Source organism: Bos indicus x Bos taurus, chromosome 9, assembly GCF_003369695.1.
Source record: "Bos indicus x Bos taurus breed Angus x Brahman F1 hybrid chromosome 9, Bos_hybrid_MaternalHap_v2.0, whole genome shotgun sequence".
Classification (NCBI taxonomy): Eukaryota; Metazoa; Chordata; class Mammalia; order Artiodactyla; family Bovidae; genus Bos; species Bos indicus x Bos taurus.
In genome coordinates, this window is record NC_040084.1 from 23,142,262 (window position 1) to 23,168,475 (window position 26,214).

Consider the following 26,214-nt stretch of genomic DNA (forward strand, 5'->3'; position numbering starts at 1 on the left):
CAGAGGAGCCTGGTGGGCTACAGTCTGCGCTCCTGAGCACATAGAATATTTAATTAGCTTTGTGCTATAACGTGCTTGTTGTAATCGACAGTACCTCACTATATATAAAAACAATTGTTTTAATTGTTAAGCTTGAAAGGAAATGGTAGGTAGGTGAGTATTTAATAGGCTACAGGGTTCCCAGTTGAAATAGCAAAGTTATTTTTTCCTGGTGGAATTTCAGTAAGAATGACTATTCACAGTATTAGTTCTTTTTGTTACTAAAACTCGCAAAATAAACTTAACCTTTCTCAAACAAATCCTGAATAGTGCAGGAAAGCAGACAAAATTCTTTCAGAATCAAGGCTGTCAAAATCAAATCACAGTTCTGTTTACATGTGCTAAGGAAAACAAAGGAATTTAATGCCAGATTCACAATCAGGCTCTCAGAATAGTTCAGAAAGAACTTCCTGTTCTGCAGGAAGCACAGCTTTTTCTCTTATGCAAAGCTGATTTCTGAGCTTAATCACACATTTAAGTTATAACAACTCAAATTTGGAAAAATAACTGCACATAAAGTGATAAAGTGGCAGTAGGTAAAAATTACTTGTTGCAGTATTGTCATTTTCAAGTTTTCTAGGAACATGTACTCCCCTAATAACTTTGCAGTCACATTTAAATTTGAAAATGTAAATGTTAACATTTATCAATTTTTTTTTTTTTTTTTTTAGTAAATTAAGGGAAAATAAGAAAACTGCAGAACTGATTAAAACTGCCAACCTTCTCTTTAATTCCTTTGAGCCTTATTATATGTGGGATTACATTGCACGTTGGTTTGAAGAATGTTGTAGGTATGTTAAATTGTTTTATTCATTTTAATCTAATAGTCTTTGTTTTTTGAGTTTTTGAGTTTAATGAAAAGAATATTATTTTATACAGTCTAGTACTACTACTAACAATTATTATTTATTTAATGGCCATAATCTGTCTCTGCTGTGTCATTCTCGAATACAGAATCATTGATCATATAATCTTAGCTTTGAAAAGGAGTTTAGAGATGAGTAATTGAGTCAATAGAATAGATGAAAAAGATTTTCCCTTTCTAATCTATAGTAATCTAGGTTTTCATTGTAGAGGAAATAGCAAATTTGTGGCTGGTCAGCACACTCTCCCAAAATGCTTCTCATTTTGAATAACAAAAAATTCCTTGGTCGCTTTTGTGTTTTTAAAAACATAGAAGCAGCCTATATTGTTATCCACCCATTAGGACTTACAGCTTAAAAAATGCTCTGAAAACCCAGTAATACTAGTGACTCTGAGTAGAATTTTTATCTGGATTCTAGACCAAACCCCTGTCAGAACCAGATTAATTAAACTTCAAGACTCAAGGGCATATAGTCAACAAGTAAGCGTTTATGATCTTGGATTTAGAAGTCTTTTAAAACTATAAAGCATTAATCCATTCAATGATTTAGAAAGTCGCATGCTTACTCATTGAACTGCTATTGCTAGACATATAGAGAGTCCCTGTCTTCAAAGAGCTCATAGCAACAGCCAGTAAGACATGCACATGCTTATTCCTAGTATTAAAGGCTTACAGGTACCTTAAGAGAGAGATTATGATGTGGTAGGAATGTAGAAAGGCAATGCCAAAGAATTCTCAAACTACTGCACACTTGGACTCATCTCACTTGTTAGCAAAGTGATCATCAAAATTCTCCAAGCCAGGCTTCAACAGTACGTGAACCATGAACGTCCACATGTTCAAGCTGGAGTTAGAAAAGGCAGAGGAACCAGAGATCAAATTGCCAGCATCCACTGGATCATGGAAAAAGCAAGAGAGTTCCAGAAAAACATCTAGTTCTGCTTTATTGACTACGCCAAAGCCTTTGACTGTGTAGATCACAACAAACTGTGGAAAATTCTGAAAGAGTTGGAAATACCAGACCACCTAACCTGCCTCCTGAGAAATCTGTATGCAGATCAAGAAGCAACAGTTAGAACTGGACATGGAACAACAGACTGATTCCAAATCAGGAAAAGAATACGTCAAGACTGTATATTGTCACCCTGCTTATTTAACTTATATGCAGAGTACATCATGTGAAATGCTGGACTGGATGAAGCACAAGCTGGAATCAAGATTGTCGGGAAAATATCAATAACCTCAGATATGCAGAGACCACCACCCTTATGGCAAAAAGTGAAGAAGAACTAAAGAGCCTCTTGATAAAAGTGAAAGAGGAGAGTGAAAAAGTTCGCTTAAAACTCAACATTCAGAAAACTAAGATCATGGCATCTGGTCTCATCAGTTCATGGCAAATAGATGGTGAAACAATGGAAACAGTGAGAGACTTTATTTTGGGGGGAGGCTCCAGAATCACTGCAGATGATGACTGCAGCCACGAAATTAAAAGATGCTTACTCCTTGGAAGGAAAGTTATGATCAACCTAGACAGCATATTAAAAAGCAGAGACATTACTTTGCCAACAAAGGTCTGTCTAGTCAAGGCTATGGTTTTTCCAGTGGTCATGTATGGATGTGAGAGTTGGACTATAAAGAAAGCTGAGCGCTAAAGAATTGATGCTTTTGAACTGTGGTGTTGGAGAAGACTCTTGAGAGTCCCTGGGATAGCAAGGAGATCCAGCCAGTCCTGTTTACTCATTGGGAGGACTGATGTTGAAGCTGAATCTCCAATACTTTGGCCACCTGATGCAAAGGGCTGACTCATTTAAAAAGACCCTGATGCTGGAAAAATTGAGGGCAGGAGGAGAAGGGGCCAACAGAGGATGAGACGGTTGTATGATATCACCGACTCAATGGGCATGAGTTTGGGTAGACTCCGGGAGTTGGAGATGGACAGAGAGGCCTGGTGTGCTATGGTTCATGGGGTCACAAAGAGTCAGACATGACTGAGCGACTGAACTGAACTCAACTTTCTACATTCACATGCACACACACACCCACACCCACACACACAGATGCTTGCACGCATGCATGCACACACCCTTCTTCATTTGACCTAGAGAACTCCCTGAAGAACATTAAGTGCACCTTAATTAACCTGGACTGTTCCCTGAACAGCATTAACTGAGCCTTCAGTGCTGCTGCTGCTGAGCTTTCACTTGTGCTATCTTGTAAAATACTCTTCTCCCTCGCCCATCTGGAAAGGTTCAATAAAGAGGTCCTACCCCCTCAAATCTGCATCAGAATCTGCTTCTCATACACTGACATTATTTTTCTGTCTGCTTATATTTCTTGCTGGCTAGGGACTGGATCATGTTCTTTGTGTCTTCAGGGTGTAGGGCAGTGTATGATCATTTAGCATTAACACAATTTAATGTGCATGTTTGTTGGAGGAATGATTTCTACTGCTTGGATCAGAAGAGTCTTCCTGGAGGAGGTAACTTTTGATCTCAAACCTTGAAGAATGGCTGTGTTCTGGATGTGAAAGGATGAGGTTAGGGGAGGATGACGGTCCAGAAAGACAAGTTGGTATGAACAAACGCTGGAAAATCAAGCAGCAAATAATACATTTTAACTAAGAGAGGAAATGTATAATGGGGGAAATGAGAAATAAGTCCCAAATAGAACCATCCAGAATACTTGGAAGTTCAGGATGGGGGTTACAGGGAGAGGTTCAGCCTAGGAATCTTGCTTTGGGAATTTTCCATGTAGAGATGCAGTAGTGTCCTAGGGGAAAGGGAACATACTTCATCACAAGAACTTAATTATGTGCATCCCAGTGTTGATGTGACTCACATTAAAAAGGCAACAGTGTAGTCACATGTTTTCAGATCACTTGATAGTATACTTGATAAAGTGAATTTTGTCCTTTTAGGAGGACACTGCATGCCAGACTTCAGACTGGGCCTGGAGATAGTAGTGAGTCATCTGAGTTACAGCTGACCAATTTCTGCTTACTGGTGGATTTTTTGTTGGATATAGTTTCTTTGGTAAGATCACCTTGGTAAAAAAATATTGGGGAAATGTAATAACGCAGCTCAAATATTTCATGTTGAAGATAGACCTCATCTTCAAATAAGTATCGTTTTTAAAATTAAATTGATTTTCCCTTTTGGCCTAGCTTTTTAAATAAAATTTTTCAAAGGTTTTGTCCTCTGACTTATATAATCTATAATACATATATAATTCTTATATAATAAATGGAATTTATTTTGTAATTGCATGTTATTGAAGTCTTACATGTTTAGTATATAGTAGTCTATTGCTGCCTTTGTATTCATTAATGATTCTATTAAATGAATACTGTTGGAAATCTTTTCCCCTTTTCTCTCCTCAATTCTTTGCTTTCTCCTTTTGAAGCCTACTAGAAGTATGAGGGTGCTATGTCAGGTATGACATTCAGCCTGTTTTGTTTTTAACTGATTCTATTTACTTTTTTATGTTATAATTTCAGTATTATAACAGATAAAACTGGGGTTCTTCTATAATACATGCTTTGAAGTACTTAAATTGAGAATTTTGGAATAGAAATTTTATGTCATTAGTAATAAATGACCATTGTTAATTAAGAGCATGATACATATAAAATTATTTCCTTTTTCTATATATAGATTAAAAACAAATAACATAACTCTGGGGTTATACACTGTGTAAACTTTTGTCATTTCACATTTATTTTCAGGAGACTTACATTGAAATCCAGACAGAACACTTACCCCAGTTGCTGCTCAGAATGATATCCGCCCTGACAAGCCATCTCCAGACATTGCACTTGACCGAACTCACAGATTCGCTCAGGCTCTGTTCAAAGATTCTTAGCAAGGTTCAACCTCCTCTGTTATCTGCCAGCACTGGAGGTGTGTTGCAGTTTCCAAGTGGGCAGAACAACTCAGTCAAGGAGTGGGAAGAGAAAAAGGTAATGTTTCACTATTATTTTTCATTCTAAACCAAATATATTTCTTCAAGGCAGAACAGTTTCTAACTAAAATCACTGCATGTAATCATTTAAATATTAGTGAATCTTTCCTTGTTCCCAGTGTTCTGGCAGTAGACTGTTTTGTAGGCTTTTTTGGCTCCAGTGCAATATAACTGTATTCACACTTTGCAAGAGAAATATATATAATTTATATAATATATATAATTTATATACAAGCAACATATATAATTTAAAATTTTCTGGTACCTACATTAAAAAAAGAGAAACAGGTAAAAATAATTTTAATTATATTTATCCCATTAGAGTAAATATATTGTCATTCCAACATGTAATCAATATAAAATTGATGTAACATAAAAAATATTAGACATTTTACATTTTTTGGTACCTCCTTCAAAATTCTACTGTGTATTTTCTACTTATAGCACATTCAAATACTAAATTTTTATTAGAAGTACTTTCTCTGTACTTAACTTGGTAAAATTTACATTTGAAAAATTAAACTCACATACCCAGGTTGTCCTCAGATCAGATCAGATCAGTCTCTCAGTTGTGTCCGACTCTTTGCAACCCCATGAATCGCAGCACGCCAGGCCTCCCTGTCCATCACCAACTCCCGGAGTTCACTCAGACTCATGTCCATCGAGTCAGTGATGCCATCCAGCCATCTCATCCTCTGTCGTCCCCTTCTCCTCCTGCCCCCAATCCCTCCCAGCATCAGAGTCTTTGCCAATGAGTCAACTCTTCGCATGAGGTGGCCAAAGTACTAGAGTTTCAGCTTCAGCCTCAGTCCTTCCAAAGAAATCCCAGGGCTGATCTCCTTTAGAATGGACTGGTTGGATCTCCTTGCAGTCCAAGGGACTCTCAAGAGTCTTCTCCAACACCACAGTTCAAAAGCATCAATTCTTCGGTGCTCAGCCTTCTTCACAGTCCAACTCTCACATCCATACATGACCACAGGAAAAACCATAGCCTTGAACATACCTTAATGTTTTCTCGGAACTAAATTAAGTAAAATTTTAATTAAAATTGATTGTATTAAAAATTTTAATTTCTCTGTCAGATCAGCATATTTCAACAGCTCAGTAGGCCACATGTGTCTAATAACTATCCTATTAAACAGCAGGCTTATAATCCAAACTTTATTGGTCCTTTTCATATGCACACTAAATTTTTGACATGTTCTTCTTGAAATCCAGAATCTTTTTGCTCTCCTCAGTCTTCCAGATTCTTAATGCTTACTTTATGATGTTGAATAGAATTGTAACATAGTTGACCCTTGAACAACACAGGTTTGAACTGAGTGGGTCCACTTATATGCAGATTTTTTTGCCCACTAAATATATTGGAAAATTTTTTGAAAATTTGTGACAATTTGAAAAAACTCTCAGAAAAATAATATAGCCTAAAAATATCACAAAAATTAAGAAAAAGGTATGTTATGAATGCATAAAATATACATAGATATATAAAATGTGTTTTAATCAACTATTTATGTTATTGGTAAGACTTCCAGTCAACTGTAAGCTTTTAGTAGTTAAGTTTTGGGGGTATCAAAAGTTACATGTGGGTTTTTGACTTTGTAGGACCTCGGTTCCTCTAACCCCCACATTGCTCAGGATCAACTATAATTTTAATGTTTGGCACTAGTAGCATATTTAAACAAGTACGGAAAAATCAAGAATTTAAAAGCTTTCAAGTTTATAATATTACAATTCTTTTCTAGTGAATATTAGTGAAAACAGTAATGGAATCATGTACTTTTATTGAATATAGGCACAGAGGCACTATGTTAAAACAAAAATTTAAAAATTTCTAGCATATAAGCATTTAAGGATTCGTTGCATTAAATCCTGTGTTTGTGTATTTGCCCTTACTTTTTTGCTTTTTAATTTTGTCAGCCTGGCAAAATATTATCAGGATGATCTCATACAGCCTTTTCCATCAAGTCTTAACCCTAAATCTTTTTTCTTGTACCTCCTAAATATATTGCTTTTCACATATGAAATGAGCATTACCACCAAACAATTTCAATATATCCCAGGATCATCCTACATAAACTAAAACTAGTCTGTCTTATTTTCCTTTCCTACATGCTTATTATTTATATGGTGTACATATCAATTCCATTGTTGGACAGTGCATTTTGTGTGCTGTTTTTCCTTTATGCCTCCAGTATCTTCTTCGGAATAAAACTAAAATAGATGTTAACTGTTAACTGGTTTGGTTTTTTTTTTTTTTTTTTGAATGAGATTTTTGAAAGTTGGAGAGGGACTGTAGTGTTCTCTCAATAGCATATTCACATATTATGTAGAAAACATCTGGAGGCACTTTATTGGTGGTTAGAGGTAAGGTAAATAAGAACACCCATTCACGTTAAATGAAGAATAATTCAATAATATACTTTTGTAATATAGTGGTTGATTAACCTTAGATAGGCTTCCAGCCCACCCTACCTTTTGATCTGCTTGCCTATTTCCAGAGTATCTATGTTGTTTTTCTGTTTTGGGGTGTTTTTTTTTTTTTTACTGAAACTTGATGGTATTATCTTCACTGAGATGTCTAAAATTGATCATATTTGACAGCTGAGAGTATTTTCTATATCTCTTTTTTTTTTGACACTGTAACTGATGGAATGATTCTTTTAAAAATTATAAATCTAATTTTGTCTCCATGCACTTAGTACATTTTTGTAAAATCAGTGCCCTGGATCTCTATACCCAAATGTCCAAACATGTCAATCTTTTCTATTTTAAGAAAGTTACTTTATTGTAAAGCTATCTGAACCATAGTTATGTAATATAGACCATACAACTAAGTAATATAAATGTATGCAAGTGTAACTGAATTTATAGTATGAATTTTATTAACATAATGTCACCCATTGCTCTATAATCTTCATATGAAAAAGATAAATACAGAAGTAATAATAAGCTAATGACAGTTTTACCATTTAAACAAGATTTGTTTTTTTTTTTAATGTATTAATATAAGATTTTTCAAAGGAGAAAAATGGACAGGTTCAGTTCAAATGGCCACTTTTAATCTTTCGCATTATAATGTGACAGTTCTTATGCTGTTATAGAGACAGCAATCTGCTGCCATGAAGGGAGTGTGAACTTGGAATCATCTAATCTGAGCTCTTCTGCTAAATATTAAGCTTATTTTCTGTGATCTTGGGCAAGTTTTGTATTGAACTTCCGTGAGCCTCAGTTTTTTGTTTTTTTTTTTTAACCTTTGAAGTAGAGAAAATAACCTCCCTCCATTCAGCACCCACTCTGTGTACCCAGCAGTGGACTAGGCATACCTTGGTGAACTCTGCCCTTCCCAACACTTTCCTTCTACTTGGGAGACACACATTAAAGAAATCATTACACATTTAATTATAGCTGTGATAAATGTATGAAGGAAAGTATAGAGTGGTCAGAATGTGGGAAATGGGGTGATCTGACCTAGATCGGGGGCCAGGAAAAGCTTTCTTGAGGAAGGGTTGTCTGAGTGCAGCTCTAGAGGAGTCAGCGCAGGTGAGGTGGGACGCAGAGAGCACTAGACAGAGCAGGGAGCATCTGCACAGGCGCCCAGGTGCAAGGAGCGCCCCACGGACCGTGAGGGAGATGCCGCTGTCGGCGCAGGTGGGGCCAGGCCTTACAGAGCCTTGTCACTGTACTAAGGCTTTTATTCTTTTTCTTAGCAGCAGTGGAAAGACACTGAAGGGAAAAAGGCAAGTGACATAGTCAGATTTGTGTATCAGAAACGTTACTCTGACTGCAGTTTGGGGTATGGATCTGAGAAACAAATGGATGTGGGGCGACCTGCAGTAGTGCAGGTGAGAGGTGGTAGTAACATGTACTAACACCATGGGGGAGTGAAGACAGAAATGGATGGATCAGCCATGTGTTGAGGAGGAAAAGTCCATAAGCTGTAGTAATGGACTGGTAGGGTAACAAGTGACTGCTAACATTTATTGTTTAATAAGTGGCAAGTACTGTATACACAGGGGCCTCCCTGGTGGCTCAGATGGTAAAGAACGTGCCTGCAATGTGGGAGAACTGGCTTCCCTGGGTCAATAAAATCTCCTGAAGAAGGGAATGGCTACCCACTCCAGCATTCTTGCCTGGAGAATTCCATGGACAGAGGAGCCTGGCAGGCTACTGTACATAGAGTCGCAAAGAGTTGGACATGACTGAGCGACTAACCCTTTCACTTTTTCCCCCTACTGTATATACTATCTTAACTTAATCCTCATAGTAATTCTTAAATGTACAAAATATTGCCATCTCTGTTACATAGATTAGGTAACCTGGGTTTGGAGAGGTTTAGTAATTTGCCAAATGAGAAAATGTCAGAGCCTTAGCAAACTAACGGAGAAGGCAATGGCACCCCACTCCAGTACTCTTGCCTGGAAAATCCCATGGATGGAGGAGCCTAGTAGGCTGCAGTCCACGGGGTCGCTAAGAGTTGGACATGACTGAGCAACTTCACTTTCACTTTTCACTTTCATGCACTGGAGAAGGAAATGGCAACCCCTCCAGTGTTCTTGCCTGGAGAATCCCAGGGACAGGGGAGCCTGGTGGGCTGCCGTCTATGGGGTCGCACAGAGTTGGACACGACTGAAGTGACTTAGCAGCAGCAAACTAATGGCCAGCACCCTTGACCACTGTACTGGGATGGATGTAGGGAAAGTGGAGAAGTGGTGGATAAGGTAGCGAGAAGCGCCCTTAGCTCTCTGCCTTCCTGGTTGGATGAGCAGTTGTGTCACTCACTGAGGCAAAGAACTCTGGGTGAGGCCCAGCTTTGTGGCAGCATTTAGAGTGCGTATCTTCAGGGATTATCCATAAGATCACTTTTTAGTCATCTTATTCAAGTTCAAATTATGCTCTGGTACAGTTGCCCAAGGATCTCATGATGTATACAGCTTTTGTTTACTTACTAAACCAGAAAATATGCTTGATGATTATACCCATCCTACCTTTATAGACAAGGAACAGTTAATCTATTCTATTCTAGCTCTATTCTACTTCAGTAGTTGGTTCGTTTTTTGTTTGTGTTGTAATTAATTATCTCTTCTAGATTATAAATAATTCCTTTTATTGCTAGTACCTAATGTGGCAAATAGTATGGGTTCAATAACTCTTCGTTGAAAGACTGTAAGATTAATGGCAAACATTAAAATGGAACTTTTACATATTTCGGACAAGTTTCATATGGTCCTGAATAGAAGACCTAGTAGATTTTATTTCTAGTTCTTAAAATGTAATTTTTTAACGTTGCATGTCTCATTTCCATGCGTTATTTAGACATTAGGAAAGTGATTTCACGAAGTAGATTGAATAAACTGTTAGTAGTTTGAAACAAGGATATAGATCAGAGAGTTTTATGTATACATATTTTGTCCTCAAGAACCTAAGCTTAAGTTATGCATATAGCAAATAATAAATATTTCTTGAATGACTTTATATTAATATATTAATTAGAACTGTGTCAGTATTTCCTGTTATCATAGGTACATGAATCAGTTATAGAAACTGTTTTAAGAGTTAACCAGATATATGGATTAGACTGTGAAATGTGAGTTAAGTTGTGAATAAGTCTAATCCATAGCTGACGTCTTTCAAAATGTGACTATTTTAATTTCTAGTATATACATGTAGCTACTCAGCCTCCTGCACTTTTTACTGACTACCAGGTCTCATCAGTTTCTCTTGAAAATCCTACCGAAGTGTTCGAAGATGGAGAAAATCCACCCAGTAGTCGCTCATCAGAGAGTGGGTTCACTGAGTTCATACAGTATCAAGCAGACCGAACTGATGACATTGACAGAGAACTGAGTGAGGGGCAGGGGGCAGCTGCCATCCCGATTGGGAGCACATCCTCTGAAACAGAAACGGCCTCCACTGTGGGGTCTGAAGAAACGATCATCCAGCCCCCTTCCATAATCGCTCAGGGGACGGCACCCCGAAGTGGGAAGACAGCCCAGAAAACCGCAATGCAGTGCTGCTTGGAGTATGTCCAGCAGTTTCTCACCAGACTCATCAACCTCTACATTATCCAGAGCAACGCCTTCTCTCAGGCTTTGGCTCCAGAGCATCAAGGGGATCTCAGTGGAGAACAGGGAGAGGTTTTGAACTGGGACAGGGATTCCCAGGGGGACGTAAAAGACAGAAATATAAGTAAACAGAAAACCTCAAAAGAATACCTCTCTGCCTTCCTCGCTGCCTGCCAGCTCTTCCTGGAGTGCTCCAGCTTCCCAGTTTACATTGCCGAGGGGAACCATACCTCAGACTTACGTTCTGAAAAATCAGACACTGGTAAGGTTGTCTCTGTTTTATTTATTTAAAAATATGTTCTATAGCATGCTTCCTACCCACTCACCCTTAAGGAATGCTCAGATATTAAAACTGGGATTTGGTTTCTTTTTTTAGCCAGTTAATTTTTAAACCCATTGCTTTAATTTGTAAGTTTTTTAAAACAAAATACTGTCATTTTGAGGAGATTGATATGTTGGAGAATTTTGTGATCATGATATCTCACAGTTTGTTGGCGAGCAAGCAGACGCTAAGGAGGAAATTAACTCCTTTCTCTGGAGAAAATTAGTGTAACATTCAGATCTGCTGATTTCCTTTATTATGACTAGCATCATATAAATTTACATTCCTTTAAATTTATGTATAACACACACAGAGGGCAGTGAGCTACATAATATTTGTTGATTAATAAACTTTTTTAGGACAGAAAATGGATTGTGTGACTTGGCATAAGAAAAATACATATTAAAAAATTTATGAAATTCCTGTTGCTGCTTTATTTTCTTGAAGCTGTAGTGTATATGAGAAACCATGGTTTTGTTCACAGAGCAAGGCCTAAAGTTCTTAGATATAAGTGCTTTGTTTTTAGAAATTAACTTGGAAGACAGAATATGCGTGAAAGGTTCACTGTGATGGACTGTGTTGGCTTCCGGCTTCTCTTTCAGACTGGGAGCACGTGCAGCCTCCACTGTGGCTCCAGACGCTGATGAATGCTTGCAGCCAAGCAAGTGATTTCAGTGTGCAGAGTGTTGCCATTTCACTAGTGATGGACCTGGTGGGATTGACTCAGTCTGTGGCCATGGTCACTGGGGAAAACATCAACAGTGTGGAGCCTGCCCAGCCCTTAAGTCCAAACCAGGGACGAGTAGCTGTGGTGATTAGACCTCCTCTCACACCGGGCAATCTGAGATACATAGCTGAGAAGACTGAATTTTTCAAGGTAAGTTCTAAGAACTACAAGCATGACTAAGACGACACTCAACCTGATTTGCTTAGCAGAGATTTCAAAGATGCTAGTCAGGCTTAATTGAACACTTCTTAACATCATACTGTAAGGAAAAGATACCATGTACCATATTTGATCAGTACTGCTTGGCCAATCCTGTTCTCAGTTTTGTGAGGAGGAAAAAAGAATAAGAGGAGTATTGGGGTAAAAAGAAAAGTTCATTTATACTGAAAAATATATTTCCAGATGAAATGGTTGTAACACTTTTGCTTTTCATAGAGTACAACTTTAGGTCTCCAAAATATCCAGAAAAAAGTTTTCCAACCCTAAATTGTCTGATGATCATCTGTGATACATGCATATCCTTTGATTTGTTTCACAGCAGCACATATGATATCCTTGGCATAGAAAGAACATCAAGTATATTTTGCTTAAGCAGGTAGATTCTTTATATATAAAAAATTTTAATCTTCAAGTCATTGTATCCCTCAGATAGTCCGTCCGGCTAGATTAAAGCTGGGCTATCATGTGGTGGTGGTGAACCCTGATGACTGTCATAGATCACCATGTGCTGTGTTAACACATGTAGCGCTGAAATACACACAGCCTATTTTATGTTTTAAGAAGTTTGGATATTTGAACTATGAATTGTATTTCACTTCGTGACATACAACCATAAACATTAAACTTCGTTCAGTGTGGGGTTTACATCCTCTTAAAGATAGTGTATTCTAGCATCACTTTACTAAATGTCACTAGAATAGTGAAATGGGGTCTTATCTGGGCCCTGTAAAAAGTGCTAACATATTTGGTGCTTAAAGTAAATTTAGTTAAAGGAGGGTCTGTTGTAAGAGATCCTAAAAAACCTGGATGATAAGAAGTAAGCAGATGGAAAGCTACACTTTTAAATCTCATTTCAGCGACATAATGAGTATTAAGACCTTCTAGGTCCGGCAGTCAGAGGCTTGTTTGTACCTAATAGGAAATGTTTAGAAGTTCTCATTTACAATTGTATGACACTGTGACTTTTACATCTTTTTTTAAATAGCATGTAGCTTTAACATTGTGGAACCAGCTGGGAGATGCGACACCTCAGCACCACCAGAAGAGTGTGGAACTGTTTTATCAACTACATAACTTGGTTCCTTCATCCAGCATCTGTGAGGATGTGATAAGTCAGCAGTTAACCCATAAAGATAAGGTAAATTCTTCTCTGCTGGTCCTGTGCCCACCCTACCCCCTGCTCCCGTTATACTGAAAGGCAAATTAAGGAAACCCTAGGAAAATTGTGGCATCTAGTATCTGAATAAGATAACTTCATTCAGAATGATTATCATGTCTTTAAAATAAATGTGTTCTATTCTTCTTAGAGGAAAGTTCTTTATAAAAAGTGACAGTAATCTGAAAAATCAAGCAATCCAAATCAAATGCTGGGTTTATTTTGTGAATCAGGAGTGGGGAGTGATGATTCAAGTTGTTGCTGGTCTGAGTTCTTGGGTCGTTTAAAGATGTATTCAGTGGTCTCCGTTATGAAACTGGTGGATTCATTTACTAATGTGTGTGAAATAACATTTGTAAGTTACAGAATGCTAATATTTGAGGTTATGGGCTTCCCTGATGGCTCAGATGGTAAAGAATCTGCCTGCAATGCAGGAGACCTGGGTTCAATCCCTCAGTCAGGAAGATCCCCTGGAGAAGAGAATGGCTATCCACTCCAGTATTCTTGCCTGAAGAATTCCATGGACAGAGAATAAATAAGGATTTTTTATCCTATGTATATGAAGTGTGATTCATAAGTGTCAGTTAAAGATGGCTGAGTTATGAGCAGGCCTGAAAAGAAGCTGTAATGATCATTCTGATTGACCTGGTCAGGGTAACCCAATGAAGTTTGAGGTCTTCCTGTGTCTGCTTTCTTATATTAATAGAAAATTTTATTGAACAGCTTTTAGAAGTGGATTGCCCTCATTTTAAAAAATTCTAAATGCTAGTGAGTTTGAATAGGTTATATTCCAAAAGGCTTTCTATTGAGTAAATGAAGCATTTGGCAGCAGGGAAGTGGCAAATGGAGTGAATGAGAAGAATGAAAAGTTTATTCCAAGAGAAATGTTAATTTTCTAGTTCTCCTTCAATACATTCTTTCAGAATTGTTCAGAAATTTTTAAATAAAGCCTTGTATTTTGATGTAATAGTTTGTTTTATTTTAAGTATAAATCTACGACAAATTATATCCCTGTTTACTTGTATAACATTTCTAAGTTCTGAATAAGGATATTGTATATCCATGAAAAAATTAAAATATCAGTTATTACTTTTTTTTATGTGTTTTTATTGGTCGATGTACAAATGCAAGCTTCATTGGAAAAGCACATATTAAGCTGACAGGAAAAGTAGGCATTCCTCTAACCTGTCACAGTTTAGACAGTTGCAGTCTGATTTGGGGGATTTTTTACTTGATGGATTCTACAAATGCTGGAAGAAGACTATGCAATGTCTTATAATACTATAATTTCTACTAATGCATTATTATCTAATGTCAAATACTGATCATTCTAAATAATTTATTCTTACATTATTTCATCCATTGTTATCACATAATCTTTCCCAGATAATCCCAAAAGTGATGTAATAGTTTTTGTGGAGAAATAGTTTTTTTAAGTCCTTAAAATTTTAATCTAGTAAACCAGCTTTATAAGTGATGATAAGTTCATTTGGAATTAATATATAATTTCTGGGAGCAAAAGCAAATTCTATAGCGCCATAAAATTAGTTTTGACTACTGTGTACTTATATTAAAATGAAGGGGAAAGTGCTTCCTGTAGTCAAGATATAGTAACATGCACATTATTAGTTCTTTCCATCCCCTGTTATAAAATAATCTAGTAAACTAATCACCTAAACTAAATAATAACTTATATGGCAGCATGAGATGATCCTTTAGGTTTAATATTTCTGTATATATTTAAGTATTTTGTGCATTTCTGTTTCCATAAAAAAAATACAGCTTATTTCAGCATGTACTAGAGTACTGTGAACGCTGAACATAATACTGTCTTAAATAGCAACTTTTTTTTTTTTTTTTTACTAAAAATCACTCAATATATTCATGGATAATAAAATCATCTCCCATATTTGTCCTCAGAAAATAAGGATGGAAGCACATGCAAAGTTTGCAGTTCTTTGGCATCTGACAAGGGACCTCCATATAAATAAGTCCTCATCTTTTGCACGGTCTTTTGACAGGTTGGTTACATTTTATATTCAGGTGTTTTTGAGGGGACGTGAAGTAGAAAAAGAGTAACTTTTATTGCTTTGCCAGGCAAAAGGGGCCACAGTGGGCTAATGCCCTCAAGATTGTGTGACCCTTATATTCAGGTTTTATAGTAAGATATCTTAATGTTTCTGTTCTCGAATCCCCTGGCTAATTTGGCAGGAGTAGGAGAGAGCAATTTGCAGATTTTATAAAGAAATTTATAAATTATTTTTTTAGTCTAAGCTGTATTAAAAGGCATGGCATTTTCATTTATCTAACCGATTTTCCCTCTGTATTTCTGGAGCACCCAGTGCCCCTTCGTTTCATCGGGTGACCTCATCAAGTTCCTCCTATATGCCAGACACCATTCTAAATGTCAGGGATGTAGAAACAGGTGCAGCCTTCTTGAGTCTACATTCAGTGAAATTTCATATAAACAGTAGAAGGTATAAGTGTTTCTCTAACAATTATTCCCAATCTTGCCTGAACCAGACTTAGAATCTAGAACTAAAATATTGACACTTCTGTGGATCACTTCTGTAGATTCAAAAAATCTACAGTTAGCTGCCTGAGAGTGGTTTTGCTGTTTGGACTACATAGATGCCTCAGATACCAGAAATAAGATTTGCAGTAACTTCCAAGGAGATGCCATTTATAGGTAGATTTACATACATCAACATCAGATAGCAGGCTCACCAGCAAGTCTCATCAAGGTGGCCCCAAATCTAACTGTGCTTGAAGCCCCATTTAGCATCAGATAGCTGGATGTTACCTCAGCTGGTATAAAGCAGCATCAGCATTCTCTAATGGTCTGCTACCGAACCCCTCTAGTAAACTGGGCCCTGGGACTGGGTACTTCACAAGTACCACCTCTAATTCAGTAACCACCTGTTCTCATCATGACAGTGAAGTTAAGTGATTTGCCCAAGATCATCATACATGAGATAAAGCAGATGGCCCAGATTTATCTTTGGTTTTCTGATCCCAAACCATACCTCCACACCTTTCACAAAAGGTCTTTCCTTGAATTAAGCACATGGCTTCAACTAATAAAGAGAATGAGAGCAAAGGCGCACAGAGCAACATGGAAATAGTGTTGACTTGTAGAGGGGCTAGATTTAGTGATACAAACAGTAATATGGCGCTGAAACAGACTAATTCTCAAGTTTTTTCTTCTGTTTTTTACAGTATTTATCTTATAGAAATAATGTATGCTTGTGAAATTTCAAAAAATACAAGTGTATGAGAAAAGAGAGAGGACTATTTTCTCCTTTCTCGTATCTTTTTGGTTTCCCTTGTGGCTCAGATGGTAAAAGCATCTGCCTGCAATGCAGGAGACCCGGGTTCGGTCCCTGGGTTGGGAAGATCCCCTGGAGAAGGAAATGGCAACCCACTCCAGTACTCTTGCCTGGAAAATCCCATGGACAGAGGACCCTGGTAGGCTACAGTCCATGGGATCACAAAGAGTCGGACATGACTGAGTGACTTCACTTTCTTTTTCTTTCTTTCATTGTATCTACTGAGACTGGGGATTAAGGTTATTAAAACTCTGTAGTCAAAAGTTAGTCTGAAATATAATTACTTTAAAATAGTTAATTCAATGTAAGAAATACAACTTAGAGTAATGTTAATTTTTAAAAAATTAGAGTATTAAAACTAAAGTAGGTATTCTGTTCTTTGTTTTAATTATTGGTGTTTATTGTAGGTCACTGTTCATCATGCTAGATAGCCTTAACAGTCTCGATGGTTCCACCAGCTCTGTGGGACAAGCCTGGCTGAACCAAGTTCTGCAAAGACATGATATCGCACGAGTTTTGGAACCACTGCTATTGCTCTTACTGCATCCCAAAACTCAGAGGGTTTCAGTGCAGCGAGTGCAAGCAGAACGTTACTGGAATAAGGCTCCCTGTTTTCCTGGAGAAGAGAGTGACAAGCATTTCATGCAGAACTTTTCCTGCAATAATGGTGAATATCACATGGAAGTAGAACAACTTTATTTAGAATTAAATTAATAAATAAAGAGAGAGGCGAACACACAACAGTGATTGTCAAGAGAACCAAACATGAGAATTTCTCCATGGGCCGGTTTTTCCCCTCTGCATGCAGTAGTGCTGCTTGCGTGTGTCAGTTCGTACCTCACCACTGACCATCTTAGAGGACTTGGATCTCTGTTATCAGCTGACTCTTTCAGGGGAGGCATTAGCATAGCTCTGGTGAGAAACATTCTTCAGTATTAGCAAATAACCTGTAGACTTTATAGTCCGGGTCCTGCAGTGTTCTATAGATACTCCACTGGGAATCTATAGTAAGCTTTCAGTGCACATTTCAATTTCAGGTGTCATATCCCTCATCTGTAAGATGAGGATGATTATACCCAGCTCTCAAAACTTCATGGTGAGCGTTGGGTGTGGTCATGCTAGTGACATGCTTAGTGCAGTGACTGGCATATAAATGTTTGATAAATGTTCACTGTTATGATTAATATTTGATAAGTATTTGCTATTACTATTAATAGAATACTATTACTAATAATAGAAATGAATAGACATTCACAGATTGTCAAATGATACCCTCTGTAATACACCAGTAATGGCCCCTTAGATTATTGTACTTTACGGACAAAAGAATCAACTTCATTTATCTCTCTTGTAAAATAATCCTGTAAGGTCAGGAATGAAAAGGTCATGTTACTGATGAGGCTGGGGCTTTCTCAGTCTCACAGCTGGTAGGTGGTGAAGTTAGAACAGAACTGTGCTCCTGCTTCATCTTGAGTGTGTTTCTACAGAGCCATGGTTCCTTTCTCTAGCTTCCTTTCCACAGCTTCCCCTGAATCCTCTTAAGAACATGCTCTGCTCTGCTTATTGCCAGCACTTCTTTGCATTAACACTTTGCCTATAGTACTTCCTGCCTGTCTGCTGAATTCTCACCTCTCTGAGATCATTCTCAGACCTCATCTGTGGTGTCATGATGCTTTCCCTGAATTTGAAGCTTCTGATTTTGCACTTCTTGCATGGAACTAAGCCTTCACCCTCTCTGAAGAAATGCTCCCCTAAAGGCACAGAAATGGGTATTTGTGAGATCCCCGACTCGTTTTAAAACTTCTCAGAGTAAAGAGTGATGTTTTTTCCTTTTCTCACGCTCTTCTCCTCATTTAGGGCCTTACTTAAACTAGATAATTTATAAATGCTTGTTGAAGTTTGTTAAAATCAAGGAGATTATGTATTTATATATTAACTATATACTGAACTATTTTAAAAGAATGTCGTATTTGGGGATAAGGGCAACGTTTTATATTTTATCTCTGTTAAATGTGCTGTTTTGTTTAATTCAGTTGAATAATAGCCCTCTAATGTTGAGTTGTCTTTATTAAATTCTAATTAATAGTCATCTACATAATTTTCTACCTTAAAAGGTCTAACACATTAATAAACGTTTTAATAGAAAAATATAAGTAAGTAATGAAAGTAATGATTAAAAATCTTGTTTGGTTTACATTTCAATTATTTTAATGTATTTTGTATTGTTTTTCTTTACTCTCTCTCTTTGCCAGTAAGCCAAGTACAACTCATGGCATCAAAAGGAAATGGTGAAAAGACACTTACCATGGACGAAATGGAGAACTTCAGCCTTACTGTTAATCCATTAAGCGACAGACTGTCCCTCCTAAGTACCAGCAGTGAGACAATCCCTATGGTTGTGTCTGATTTCGATCTGCCAGACCAACAGATAGAAATACTTCAGAGGTCTGACTCGGGATGTTCTCAGTCCTCTGCTGGGGACAACTTGAGTTATGAAGCCGATCCTGAGAGCATGACAGCACAAGACGATTCCCAAGCGCCAAGCGCAGGCTCCCCAGATGATGATGTTCAGCAGGTGGTCTTTGACCTGATATGTAAAGTTGTCAGTGGCCTCGAAGCGGAATCTGCATCAGTGACATCTCAGTCAGAAATTGAAGGGCTGCCCCCGAAGGACAGTGATGTGGATCCAGGCGAGGAGGTGACTAGCAACGAAGATCAGCCTGCTCAGCAGAGCCAGAGTGCTTTGCTGAATAATGACAGTTCTCAGTTTCTGTCTGTGTCTGCAGAGGGAAGCTGTGAGTGTATGCCAAATGGAATTTCCAGAAACAGCTCCTCACCTTGTATTTCAGGAACCACACAGACTTTCCATGACTCTTCTGTTGCTTCTACAGAAACCAGATGTCGACAGAGAAGTCACAGTAGCATTCAGTTCAGCTTTAAAGAAAAATTATCAGAAAAAGTCTCCGAGAAAGAAACAATTGTTAAGGAGTCAGGTAAACAACCAGGAGCAAAACCTAAAGTAAAACTTGCCAGAAAAAAGGATGATGACAAGAAGAAAGCTTCAAATGAAAAACCCAAGCAGACCAGTGTTTTCTTCAGCGACGGTCTGGATTTAGAGAACTGGTACAGCTGTGGCGAGGGAGAAATTTCTGAAATTGAGAGTGACATGGGTTCTCCAGGATCACGAAAATCTCCCAATTTCAACATCCATCCTCTCTACCAACATGTGCTTTTGTATCTCCAGTTGTACGATTCATCCAGGACTCTGTATGCTTTTTCTGCCATCAAGGCCATCTTGAAAACTAACCCTATTGCTTTTGTAAATGCCATTTCAACCACTAGTGTAAATAACGCATATACGCCTCAGTTGTCTCTGCTTCAGAATCTTTTGGCCAGACACCGGATTTCTGTTATGGGAAAAGATTTTTATAGTCACATTCCAGTGGACTCAAATCATAACTTCCGGAGTTCTATGTACATAGAAATCCTTATTTCTCTGTGTTTGTATTATATGCGTAGCCATTACCCAACTCATGTCAAGGTTACAGCACAAGATTTAATAGGCAATCGAAACATGCAGATGATGAGCATCGAAATTTTGACACTCCTCTTCACCGAGCTGGCAAAAGTCATAGAAAGCTCAGCAAAAGGTTTCCCTAGTTTTATCTCCGATATGTTATCTAAGTGCAAAGTTCAGAAAGTGATTCTTCACTGTTTGCTGTCATCTATCTTTAGTGCACAGAAATGGCACAGTGAAAAGATGGCAGGTAAGAACGTGATTGCCGTGGAAGAAGGTTTCTCAGAGGACAGCCTGATCAATTTCTCCGAAGATGAATTTGACAGTGGCAGCACACTCCAGTCACAACTTCTCAAAGTGCTTCAGAGGCTCATTGTTCTCGAACACAGGGTAATGACTATCCCTGAAGAGAACGAAACAGGTTTTGATTTTGTGGTGTCTGATCTGGAGCACATCAATCCCCATCAGCCCATGACTTCTCTTCAGTATTTGCACGCCCAGCCGATCACATCTCAAGGCATGTTCCTCTGTGCGGTGATACGAGCTTTGCATCAACACTGTGCCTGTAAGATGCACCCACAGTGGATTGGTTTAATCACATCTACTCTGCCTTACATGGGAAAAGTTCTCCAGAGAGTGGTTGTCTCTGTGACACTACAGCTTTGCAGAAATTTAGACAATTTAATTCAACAGTACAAATATGAAACAGGATTATCTGATAGTAGGTAATAATTGATTTTTTAATTTTGTCATTATTGGCATTTTTTACATGTATGACCACTTCATCATCTAGAAAGTCAGTTGCAATTTGGGTAAATAAATTAGAGGTTATTGTTAGGTTACACGTAGTATGTTGTTTTCATAAAGAAGAAAACTGAGGAATCATATCCATAAAAGAATCAAGAATGGAAAACAGAAGGAGTAGATTAACAGGACTTTTTTCCTCCATAGAGCTGAAATTAATTTTGATGCTCTTCTTGACTGAGCTGGCAAAAGTAGCAGAAAGCTTTGCAAAGGGTTTCCTTGGTTTATATGACATGTTGATCTAAGTGCAAGTTAATGTCACACTAAAATTAATTTACAATTATGAATAATTCTTTTCCCATCTGATTTTATTTCTTGTTTTGAATTTTCATTGTCTGGTGTCAAATTTTATATGTATCCCCAGGCCATATTCAAAATTAATCTGTCAAAATTTATCCAGGTGTTTAATAGACTAGTGTCTGGTTTATCTCCTGTGTGAGTTCAGGTACTGGATATAAGAAAACTGGCTGTATCCTTTAATACTGATATGCCTGCCATTACATAGTTGCCAGAGATTTGCTGGCTGTATTTATTTATTTTGTTTAGAATTTGTTATCCCCAAAGAACTTTAGTACATTTAATGTGTCACACTTATTTTATTAGATGAGGATATAAAAGCTCCTAATTTATTTATTTATATAATATTTATTGAGCCCTTACTGTGTGCTTAGCACATGCTGGACATTTATTATTGATGAAACACAAACGTCTTGTTCACAGACCTTGTGTTCACATGGATACATTTTCTTCCAGGCCCCTGTGGATGGCGTCAATTATCCCACCAGATATGATTCTTACCCTTTTGGAAGGGGTCACGGCCATTATCCACTACTGTTTGTTGGATCCTACTACACAGTATCACCAGGTGAGACTGCACGAATATTTGACTGGTTTTTAAAGACTGTGAGGCCTAATAAGTCCCCATTTGTAAACCTCAGTAAATAACATGTTTCTTTTTCCCCTGACTTTGATAGCTTTTGGTCAGTGTAGATCACAAACACCTGTGTGAAGCCCGCAGTGGGATCCTCTCGATCCTTCACATGATCATGTCCTCAGTGACACTGCTTTGGAGCGTGCTGCATCAGGCTGATTCCTCGGAAAAAACGACCATCGCTGCATCTGCCTCTGTTACCACTATCAACCTTGGAGCCACAAAGGTTAGATAAGTCACTCTTCACCCTTGGAGCTCAAGAGTCTGTTTGACAACTCTGCTAGAGATTATGTTCCAAATTTGTGAATAATTTGAGTAGTATTTATGATACTCTGTGGATTGTGGAATTAGTTACCAAGTAATTTTAAGTATTTTCTTGAAACGACATTTAAAAAATCACACTTTTTAAGCATATATAATACATTGTTTTTTTTTAGTAAATTTGAAGGGCTATAGTACTCTCACCACAATCTAATGTTTCAACATAGCCATCACCACAAAAAGATTCTTCATGCCCATCTTCAGGCACTTGGTTCCCATCCCTAACCACCGTCAACCCTTAATCTGTTTTCTCTGTATATCGATTTGCTTTTTCAGACCAATTCCTATAAAAAAGAAATTATATATTATTTGATCTTTTGTGTCTAACTTTTTTCATGTGACATAATATTTTTGAGATTCAGTCACACATGTTATAACTTTATTCCTTTTTTAGAACATTTCAAGCTGACATTTTAATATGCAAATCTCTCCTGGAAAATAGTTTAGCAATATGTACAGAGATCTTTAAGTTACATAGTTTTTGACCTAGTAATCTTCTTTAGTAATGAATTCTAAAGTAATCAAAATTATGTAAATATGTATAATATTTATTATAGCCTTATTTATAATAAATATTATGGGCTTCCCTCATAGCTCAGTCAGTAAAGAATCCACATGCAATGCAGGAGACCCAAGTTCGATTCCTGGGTTGGAAAGATCTCCTGGAGAAGGAAATGGCAACCCACTCCAGTATTCTTGCCTGGAGAATCCCATGGACAGAGAAGCCTGGCAGACTACACTCCATGGGGTCACAAGAGTCAGACATGACTTAGCGACTAAGCTACCACCACCACAGTCTTATTTAATGGCAAGAAAAAAGAGATCCTGAACAATAAGGGAATGATTAAGTAAATTATTTACTCAGTGTTACATTATGTCGCCACTAATAATCATGGTTTTGAAGAATTCTTAGTCGATGTAAAGTGCTTAAAAGTTTAGTAAAACAGGAATTTTACATAATTGAACAAATATTGTACTTCTAATTATGTTAAAAAACAATCTGCAGAAGAAGGAATAAAGAAAATTCATGAGCTAATACTGATTATCTCAGGATGATGAAGTTAATGGTTGATTCAAAAATTTTTTTTCTTCTTATACTTTCAGATATTTCTCAAAGTTTCTTCTTTATATTTAGAGGGAAATTATGTGATTGTTTAAAAGCATGTTTGCTATGGCCAGTCATCAAATTGATATCCCTCAATTACCTAATCTTACTCCAGATCTGACTTCCTAGACTTGGGAGTCATGGGAGCATTCCTGGCACTGTGGAGGAAGGCTGGAAATCAATAGAAAATTTAAATAAAATGATGTTTTATTTTAATATTTGGATTAAACTGTTACAGGTTATTTGTTTTCCTTTTGAATTAAAATGACTATAGTTGCATCTCTTAACATTATTAAACTTTCCTCCACCATTATTTACCACAGATACCATTATCTACCACTCCAGTATTCTTGGGCTTCCCTGGTAGCTCAGCTGGTAAAGAATCCACCTGCAATGCGGGAGACCTGGGTTTGATCCCTGGTTTGGGAAGATCCCCTGGAGAAGGGAACGGCTAACCACTCCAGTATTCTGGCCTGGAGAATTGCATGGACTGTATAGTCCATGGGGTGGCAAAGAGTCGGACACGACTAAGCAACTTTCACTTCACTTCACTATCACGATTTAGGTGGTAAAACAAACAAGTTCTATATATTCTTCCAAGAAAAACTAAAAGTGCAGTCCAGTTATTAATGCTTTCATAAATTTCAATGCACTTGTAATTTGCTCAAATTTTTTTAGAACTTGAGGCAGCAAATCCTAGAATTATTGGGGCCTATTTCAATGAATCATGGTGTTCACTTTATGGCTGCCATTGCCTTTGTATGGAATGAGAGAAGACAGAACAAAGCCCCCACCAGGACCAAGGTATGTGTTTATCTTTTCACTTGGTAAGCATATGGTGAATACATGCTGAGTTTCAGTTTTCCATTAGTTGCAATGGGATTAGGGGCTGGGATGGGGTGGATCGCAGAAAAGTAAGTTTGTCTTCCAGTTTAGATAATAATATATTGCCTAAATTTCTTAAGTATAAAAGATACTTTATGTGAAAAAAGAAATTCATATGATATTAACACTGTAGCTGTATAGAAATGGTAATCAGATACAAAGTGTTTTTTAAATGATAGTCATTTAAGGTGCATAACAAGAGTATGGAGAGAAATTTTCATCTTGATTAGCTTTTCGTTACAATGTGACTGCTTAAATGTAATTCATATATTGTCTTTAGATTATATATTTGGAAATTTTGTTGCTTTGTGAGTTTGAAAGCTCAAAAAACTATTCTGTATTGGATATAAATACTGACTCACTAGAATACTAAGGCTGTTAAATAATTTATTCCTATAAGATATGTGATTTGTCTAGCTGAAGGTTTCTAATCTTATTTTTGTGCTGATTTCATATTACATGTATGCTGACACATTTCAAGTAATAAAAAATAAACATTCCTTTTATATGACATTTTGCATGTAAGGATTCAGTAGTAGATATTACATTGGACAGAATTGAGATCTTGGATTATTTAAAGTTAGTTAAGTACATGTGCTTTAACATGGCATATTGAACACATGCATTTTTATCTTCCCTCTTACCAAAAATGAGAGTGAAACAATTTTAAATGACAAAACCTACAATGACAAAAACTTGGGAGGGGTAACCACATAAGCGTGGCCGTAAATGTCATATGACCACAAGTGTCAAAAAGTTTTGCATGACGAAAAACATGTCTGAGTTATAACTGACTTGGATATCAATATCAGTTTTCTCTGCTCTACTGATTTGCTGCAAGCAAAGGATCAATTACTGATGTAAATCTATAGACAGTCTGGAAGTAGAAGTATCAAGTACTTCTAAAGGCAAAGAGTTAGGATGGGGCTGAAATCTGGAGGACTGATTGAAAGTTTATAGTTCCCTTTTCCCAACCCAAGTAGCCACCCACTCCTCTTACCCTACCTCATCAGGATACTGGAGTCAAATTTACTTTGTGAAGAGTACTTTGAAAAGAGACTCTTGATCCAAGGGCACAAGGTTCACAGTTCAGTTCATTTGCTCAGTCAGTCCAACTCTGTGACCCCATGGACTGCAGCATGCCAGGCTCCCATCACCAACTCCCAGAGCTTACTCAAATTCATATCCATCAAATCGGTGATGCCATCCGAACATCTCATTCTGTGTTGTCCCCTTCTCCTCCCACCTTCAACCTTTCCTAGCATCAGGGTCTTTTGTAGTGAGTCATTTCTTCACATCAGGTGGCCAAAGAATTGGAGTTTCACCTTCAATATCAGTCCTTCCAATGAATTTTCAGGACTGATTTCCTTTAGGATGGACTGGTTGGATCTCCTTGCAGTCCAAGGGACTCTCAAGAGTCTTCTGCAACACCACAGTTCAAAAGCATCAATTCTAATTGGCACTCAGCTTTCTTTATAGTCCAACTCTCACATCCATACATGACTACTGGAAAAACCATAGCTTTGACTAGATGGACCTTTGTTGGCAAAGTGATGTCTCTACTTTTTTATATTCTGTTTAGGTTGGTCATAGCTTTTCTTCCAAGGATCAAGCGTCTTTTAATTTCATGGCTGCAATTACCATCTGCAGTGATTTTGGAGCCCAAAAAAATAAAGTCTGACACTGTTTCCCCATCTATTTGCCATGACGTGATGGGACCAGATACCATGATCTTAGTTTTCTGAATGTTGAGTTTTAAGTCAACTTTTTCAGTCTTCTCTTTCACTTTCATCAAGAGGCTCTTTAGTTCTTCTTCACTTTCTGCCATAAGGATGGTGACTTCTGAGTATTTGAGGTTATTGATATTTCTCCCGGCAATCTTGATTCCAGCTTGTGCTTGATCCAGCCCAGCATTTTTCATAATGTACTCTGCAAAAATTAAATGAGCCAGGTGACAATATGCAGCCGA

At 37.5% G+C, this 26,214-nt stretch overlaps 1 protein-coding gene across 7 annotated transcripts in view; it reads left to right on the top strand.

The window, feature by feature from the left end:
- The window catches only part of DOP1A (DOP1 leucine zipper like protein A), a 125,697-nt gene that overhangs the window by 74,287 nt on the left and 25,196 nt on the right, over positions 1 to 26,214 (top strand). For 5 of the 7 annotated variants that reach the window (XM_027551006.1, XM_027551007.1, XM_027551010.1 and 2 more), the window contains 13 exons: positions 711 to 830; positions 3,822 to 3,936; positions 4,307 to 4,336; positions 4,629 to 4,862; positions 10,570 to 11,191; positions 11,854 to 12,128; positions 13,183 to 13,335; positions 15,274 to 15,374; positions 17,090 to 17,349; positions 18,935 to 20,924; positions 21,757 to 21,868; positions 21,978 to 22,160; positions 24,039 to 24,164. In XM_027551006.1, coding sequence (XP_027406807.1) covers positions 711 to 830; positions 3,822 to 3,936; positions 4,307 to 4,336; positions 4,629 to 4,862; positions 10,570 to 11,191; positions 11,854 to 12,128; positions 13,183 to 13,335; positions 15,274 to 15,374; positions 17,090 to 17,349; positions 18,935 to 20,924; positions 21,757 to 21,868; positions 21,978 to 22,160; positions 24,039 to 24,164 — 4,321 coding nt within the window. The remainder of the gene's footprint in view (positions 1 to 710; positions 831 to 3,821; positions 3,937 to 4,306; positions 4,337 to 4,628; positions 4,863 to 10,569; positions 11,192 to 11,853; positions 12,129 to 13,182; positions 13,336 to 15,273; positions 15,375 to 17,089; positions 17,350 to 18,934; positions 20,925 to 21,756; positions 21,869 to 21,977; positions 22,161 to 24,038; positions 24,165 to 26,214) is intronic. The other 2 variants (XM_027551008.1, XM_027551011.1) reach the window with 1 other exon arrangement.